Source organism: Lygodium microphyllum, unplaced genomic scaffold (assembly GCF_053477565.2).
Source record: "Lygodium microphyllum isolate KBCC unplaced genomic scaffold, Lygodium_microphyllum_v1.1.10 scaffold_31, whole genome shotgun sequence".
NCBI lineage: Eukaryota > Viridiplantae > Streptophyta > Polypodiopsida > Schizaeales > Lygodiaceae > Lygodium > Lygodium microphyllum.
Window position 1 is genome coordinate 2,297,069 of NW_028229514.1, and position 7,693 is coordinate 2,304,761.

At 38.0% G+C, this 7,693-nt stretch overlaps 1 protein-coding gene across 1 annotated transcript; it reads right to left on the reverse strand.

The window, feature by feature from the left end:
• Positions 1-693: 693 nt before the first annotated feature.
• LOC148009261 (dirigent protein 21-like) lies at positions 694-1,571 on the reverse strand. The gene has a single exon (XM_087673516.1). It carries the CDS (start codon positions 1,569-1,571, stop codon positions 1,017-1,019), a length of 555 nt encoding a protein of 184 aa, XP_087529642.1. The 3' UTR covers positions 694-1,016.
• Positions 1,572-7,693: the final 6,122 nt, after the last annotated feature.

A 7,693-nucleotide genomic window follows, 5' to 3' on the forward strand; every position in this document is an offset into this window, starting at 1 on the left:
ACCTTATTGTTGAGCTGAAAAGGACCATAAATGGAAAAGAGCTATAAATACAACCATATTAAATTATTATATATCTTGATTATGTGCATATGCTTTTAGTGAAAGCCCTCCACATGTCTCCTACTCGAGAATCCTTTGCAAAGTGCAATTATTTCACATAGGAAAAATTATTGTTCTTATTTTCATGCTTTCTTTATTAATGTCCATAGTAGCCCCTTTGGTTTGAAAAGATAAGTAATAATATAGACCCACATATCAATTCAATGAATATTTAATTCCATGCTTCAAGATGTGCTTTGCATTGGAGAGTCAACTCTTGGAAGGAAGCTTTCTTTCATTTTGCATTCCTAATTAGGGAAGGTTGAAATGCTTTGAAAACAATGTTGATATTGCAAGTCATGGTAATACATTCATAGCTTTGCGCATATAGGTTTGAAGCCCATGTAACAACGAGCTTATATGGGGAAATAGATGCAATTAACTTTTCTAATGTGGCAATGAAAGAAATGGGAAATTGCAAGGGGCAAGAGAATGGCTTGAAAAGAAGAGATGATGAAATGATAAGCAAGTGTTCTTTATAGACCCTAGTGTTAGGGAAGGGTTAAGGTCCGTGGGGCGACCCACATATATATACATATAGGCTTCACCCTAGTTCAAACCCTTTATTGATCATTTTTGTCGAATGCACAAATCTTTACTTTCCACACATCATTGCATTCATCGCAATTGAATGAAAGACTATCGGCGGATAGACTTTCAAAAATTTTGTAGCCAGGGTACGCACTTTGCCAAACCATGGTAAGAACTCGTTCATTACACAAATGCTACAAATTCTAGAGATATACACGGTTGGATAAACTTTGGAGACCCTATTAAACGTTTTAATCCAATCAAGGCTGAAAAATTAGTGTTTGGCCCGGACGGGAATGGGGATCAGGGACCTTATCGTGAATTCTGCCTTTTAAAACTGGATTGTATGAACAGAAATAAGCTCGGATGCTCGCCTGAGTGATCAGCTAGTGGAGGAAGCGGATGTCGTGGTGGAAGAGACGGTAATCGCCGTCCAAGATGAGACGCGTCGCGAAGCCGTAGCCACGGGCGCCACGAAAGCTGCCGGTGCCGCCGACGATGGCGAGCTCATTGATACGCTGGGCCTTCACCTCAGCCTGGATCTGGAAGGTGCCCTTGAAGTGGCCGTCATCGAAGGTGATGTACTCCACCTCGATGAGGTCGATGCTGTTGCCGGACAGGTCCTTTCTGTAGCTGGAGTCGATGGTGAAACCCCGCGCGAAGCCCAGCAAGCTGGAGTTGCGCTCTGGTCCCGACGTTACGTTGGAGGCGAAGAGCTCTCCGTGGCCGAACAGCCCGGTGAAACTGGTGTTTAGGGCCGGCAGCATGCTCTGGTACAAGCTGCTGTCGGCTTGCAGCACCTGCACGTAGTACTGCACCCGGCAACCCTCGAACTGCGGGGGAGCAGGGTATGGCTCGTCCCCCGTGTTACTACGGCATGATTGGTGCCGAGACTGCCGGCCAGCCCACGCGCCCCCAGACTGCCCGATGATCATCGCCATTATAAAGGCTAGCCCTATTACGTGAACTAACACGATGTGGGCCGCCCCGACATTAGCTGTGATTGCCATCCTCTTTTGTCGTCCAGCTCTGCAGATAGGGTATAGCAGAAGAAAAAAAAGGAAAGTGTTGTTTCTCGGACCAAGGTCTGCACGGCCGATGTAATTTCCAACGAGTCACACGATACAATCCACCGTCTAGCTGAGATTTGCGAGCCGATATAAGAAGGCAACGAAAACCAACAAGTAGCTGGTCTACTCTCCCTCGAAGATTATATGGAAAACCCAGCTATCCCCATGCGGCTCCATCCCGCCATTCCAGCTATACATATCATCCGTAACAGACTGTTTTGGACGCGATGGACTTGAGAAAGGGTCAGCGCGTCATGGCCGCCTTCCTTCGTACCTCACGTACATGCTGTATAAACCTCGTACTGTATTGATGGTCGTATGCCTTCTAGTGCTTACGATGGTGACAGCGTATTCTTCAGCGCACGTGGGGGTAACTATGTTGATAGATTTTCAGCAATCAATAGCCCGTAGGAGTCATCGCCTTGGTACCTCTGTTCTTACCAGACGTTTCTTCAACCTATGGATTCAAGCTATGAGACCTATTCCACAGTGTGTTCTGATGTACATGGAAATCTGCCGTTCCAGAATATGTTAAAACAATTCTATCTAAAATTCTCCCGTGCACATGGAAAATCTAGCCATCTTGACTTATTCTTTCTCAAACCGAAAGTCAGTGCAGCCGATAACGTTTGACAAATTGAGCAAGATCCACTTCTCTAGCACATTTCTTGGCGCCACATCTTTTGTATTGCACCTTTTCATTCATGTTATTACTGGTTGCTTTATGTGCAGTTCATGCTTACAAGGCTCATTAGTCTACCACGTAGTGTTTGTCATTGTAAACCTTGTGGAATTGCATCTCACTCGCTGCACTTTTTTTTGTTGAGCAATGCAATAGATTGTGTGGTTGTCTTTGCTTTCTCAAACTCATCGCCCCTTCTCTTTTCATATTCTAGTACAAATAGTTTATGAAAAGTGAAGATGAACCTAAAAATATCATTGTGGTGACACTAGTGATCTTCCCCCATTTTCATGTTTTTTTTGGTCTATTTTATTTGAGGTTTTCAACATAGTCCCTCCTCCCTAGTAGTATTTTTTCTTTCAGGAATATTTTTTCTTTTTAAGCTAAAAATATGGATCCTTGAAAGCATAAAGATTCAAGGAGGATCATAGACAAGATAGGCCATGAGTTTAAGAAAGCAAAGAAAACTACACACTCTATTGCATGATAATTTCCTCTTAAACGGGCATATGGATACATCATGTACATTGCATTCAATCCAATTTGACTTGCTAACTCACAACTTTATCCATTCAACTCATCATCCCCATATTCGCCCACACTGAAAGGTACGACTCATATTATGTTGCATACCAATAAGGCACCACTCACATGCACAACCAAATACAAATGTTTTAATACACCCATGGTGCCTTATTCAACTACAACATGATGGTCACATAGATGAGTACATTAGTTACATTGATTGTCAATTATACCCCCTCACTAGGTGCATCCTATTGCTACTACACTTACACGGTGGTGAAACTCTTTATTTTCAAGTCTTGAATTCTTTTTCTTCTTGTCTTCAGAAAGGACGACATCTTGCTTCTTTGTCTTGGCTATTTTCCTCCATGAAGTTGGATTGTCTTTTGAACATGCATGCAACTTCATGATGTCCAATCTTCATACAACGATTATAATTTGCTTAGCATTTCTGTCTATATTCTTCACTAATGTGTCCTTTCCTTCCACATTGGTAGCATTCCTTGGGATCCTTCTTCGTAAAGAGTCTAGTATCTTCGCTTGTAGATAAGTAAACCTACCCTTTATGTTCCTTCTCTTTCAAAAGAACTGAAGATATGCACCCTTAAAGGTTAAGTGATTCATGAGTAAGAAGTGAGTCTTTCAAAGATGCATATTCCTTAGGTTGGCTTAGAAGTAGCATTGTTGTTGCATCCTTTTCAATAAATTTCACTTGGATACATTTAAGTTGGTTGCTTAAACTTCTTAGTTTTGATACATGTTCGGCAACCAAGTAAATCCTTGTATATTTAGGATGTAGGCTATAGAAATCCATTCTTAAGTATACCTCTTGATTTTTTCTTTTGCATCTGAAATTTTATTTAACTCCAGTCATGCTTTCTTTCTTGTTTCTTTAATATTACTGTGATGAACAAGTCTTGAAGTAAGATAGAGACCAATTAAAGCGAGTGCTTATTCATCCTTCTCTAACCATTCTTAGTTATTTTTGATGGTGCATTATCCCAAATAATCCTCCATAGCTTTTTTTGCATAAGTAGAAATTGCATCTAAGTTGCCCAAGTATGATATTCCCCTTCCATGCCCTCAAATTTCTCAATGCCAAATGAAATATTGAAAGTTGAAGACAGATTTTGTAAAGAGTTGAAGCAATAATTTTTGCAAAGAGGTCTTATCACAATATTTCCTAGGTAATGTCTAACTCTTTACAATGTATTTTGTGAGATAAATTAGCTTCTACATTTTAGACAATAGAAATCTTGCATATGATGGCCTTCTATTTTTGAATTCACAAAAGAGAGTTTGGTAAAACTATACTGTGAATACAACTTATAAGATTCAAACTGATTCATGACAAGAAGTAGTGCGAACAGAGGTTGAGTAAAAAGAGTTCTATGCACTCAATGTAAATAAGGTATTGTAGGAAAACTGATTTAGACTAATTCATGAAAGCAATCAATATGAATAGAGGCTAAGTAAAGCTCATTCTATGGACTCAATATGAATAAGGGCTTGTAGGAAAATTGATTTACGGGAGAAATAGTGTGCAAGAGGAGTTTGAGAAGGGAGTCATTTTGTTTGTGGTGCTTAAGAGTTAAGAAGCATAAGAAAGGAGTCAAAGTAGGTAGGGTGGTTGTTTTTAAATGATGTTGACTTGAATAGGCCTCCTACATGTTGATACAGTGTCTATCTACTCCAAAACATCCTTTGAGAACAAGAAATGATCGAGATCATGGGGCACAAGCCATCAATTAATTAGTCATGAACCTCTTATCTCTCTTCTTTGTCTTTGTCTCAATCAAAAGTTGCACCCTAGATTGTTGAAATAAGCTTGCTCCCTACATATGGCACAAGGAGCCCCTCATCTTTGACCACAAGTAAGGCCTCGGCTTGTATGTGAAGTAGACTCATTGGCTGATGTGAAGAAGCCTTCTTGGTTTGGAACAATGAAAACCACCAACCAAGAACCAAATGAGACTAGTGGATGAAGAGAGTTGATATACCTTAATGCTCAGTTGAGTGGTAATGGCTCATCTTCTTGTGTTCACTCTTCAACACTTTCTTTCAGTGATCAAAACTACACAACCACAAAGATGGTGGATCTTATACCAACTAAAAGTATAAAGATTGAAGGAGGATCATAGGTAAGGTAGGCCATGAGTTTGAGAAAGCAAAAAAAACCGCACACTCTATTGCATGGCAATGGCCTCTCAAATAGGCATATGAATATTTCAAGTACATTACACTTAGTTGAGATTGACTTCTTGACTCACACCTTCATCTATTGAGCTCACCATCCTAGTCTCTGCATACTCTAAGATACACATCATATTGTGTTTCATACAAACAAGGCACCACTCATATGCAGAAGCACATATGAATGTTTCAATAGTCCTTAGATAAATTGGGCAAAAATAAGGGTTATCGTTTAGCCCCTTAATTATGATGTCCTAGTATTGAAAATCTTGGCACCAACTTTGTGCTTTGATAACCTAAAATGGTAATTGATATGAAGGAAAGGCATGGGAATCCATAGACATCCATACAAAAGTATACAACAATACATGATAAGGTATTTCTCAAGTTGAGGACATTGTCACCGAATCAAGGTCAGTTTTTGAATATGTATTTTTCAAAAAATCATTGTTCTCTACATCTTTTTAATATAAGCCATGGGTCTTGTCTATCAGACTCTTCTCCAACATGCCTCTAATCATAGTAGGATCATGATGACCTCTTCTAGATAGTAGAGTCCTTGTCCAATTCATACATAGCTTCTTCAAGAAGAAACCTTCTTCTTAGTTGGCTAACCTTCTTTCATTACCTTCCTTTTATTCTTCTATTTCTTCAAGTGAATGTATCGTAGATGCTTAATAAAGCCTTTTTATTTGGACAATGATCCCTTTATACCATCACACACTACATGTGAATAAGCACAAGTACTCATGAGTATTTTCTATAATACACGTATAAACACTAGTGTTGCTTGCTAGCATATATATTGTGATTTTTGTAACATAAAAGAGGTAAATGCTATTGTTTTCTTCATGGCTTTAGTACCATTTGTAGAGTGATATATGGTTTATACAATGCTAGGTGTTCCTACAAGGCTTAAGCAGTGTATTGTTAAAATTATCCCATAAATGGCGTTAGTTTTTATCTTCTTAAATTATACCTAAGCTCTAACACTACATTGTTTTTGTCTCTTGCTTAGTCTCTCCTTCTTCTCACTATATCTCTCCCTCACTACCTGTCTTCCCCTATTCTTTCACTTTCCCATTCCCTGTCTTTCTCCCGACCGTATGGTCCTATATATGGTATGATCATGTACCCTAATCACAACATATTATCCTTGGTATGATCAAGGTTATGACCCTGCCGTAACATCAATATCTTGAACAAAACTACATGTACTTTCTCTTATATAAACTATGAACTCCCCTTTCAAATCACAAAATTAAGAATGTGAATTATACCATTTGTGGGTCTACTGATGGTGATACTCTCTCTTAAGATTGTTCAATCTCATCCCATCCATAAACTATTAGTCGGAGGGTAGTGATGCATTTATGTTATTGCAACTATAACTTGTGAGAGTAAAAAAATACAGAAGAATATGAGGTGAAGCAATCTCATATCATAATAATAAAATATGTGTGTAAATATGATAGTAGCATGATACATGAAAGACCTACATAGAGATTAGAGAGGACAATAATGTAGATGGTATTGGTGTGTGAGTCTTGGGTAGATAATTTGATTTTCCTAGATCAACTTGGCTAGGAGTATTTAGGTATGCTATGATCTCTCATCTATGTATGTAGACTTTGGGAGGTCACTCATGAATATATATATATATATGTATCACATGAGTTCAAAATAAGGGGATTTTAAAAACAGATTTTTATACATTTTTTACACATAGAAGGGTGTCATATAAAGGGTTAGAACAAAAAAGGATTGTGTTTTATTCAAGAAAATATCAGAGATAAGGATAGTTACAATTAGGCATTGAATGCACGTGATATATAGGATGTATATATAGTGAACCCGTTGAGTATATAAGTTATTAATTGTTCAAATTTTTTGATATATTTGGGAATATTGTAGTATGATTGTGCATAGAAGTTTTGACATTGATAGTTGTTTGGATGATCATATTGGTTGAGCAATGACCTTGAAATGGTATGAAAGGAATTTTTAGTGCATAGTGAGTGAATGTTTTACACTTGGGAAATAGGCTTGAAAATAGATTTTATAGTAGATAATGCACAAAAGAGAAACATACAAATCCATCACTTAGTATTCATAATGTCTTTGAGTAGAATTGAGGGCTAATATTGAAGCTAAATTACATAAAGGATTTTAGCAATCTTTAGAGCTTAGACTATCAACATTTGAAGAGCTATTGTGCTACACAAGACAGTGCTTTTAACTGTCATTGGAGATAGTTGTATAAGGTATTGTGGTTTCCTACTAGTAGCTCAATGATAGTAGAAGGGAGAGAGTAGTTGTAGTATAGCATGTTATGGTGAACATTTCTTACGGAGAGAAAAGGTGATACTTGTGAGAGAATAGGTCATGCATAAATAAGGAGAAGAAACTATCAAGATTCGAGATAGATTCAGGGCTCATCAACCAACCATCTAAAATACAACAAAATGAGTTTTCATTGCCTTTCTTTATTTTATTTTCATTGACTTCAATGGCAAATATCTTCAATAGATTAGATTATATGGTTAGCCTAGGTTAGCAAAATGAAAAAGGTAGTGATATTTTGCAGTGTGAG

Excerpts from the sequence above, each read along its gene's own strand:
- LOC148009261 (XM_087673516.1), bottom strand. The coding sequence starts at position 1,571 with ATGGCGATGATCATCGGGCAGTCTGGGGGCGCGTGGGCTGGCCGGCAG.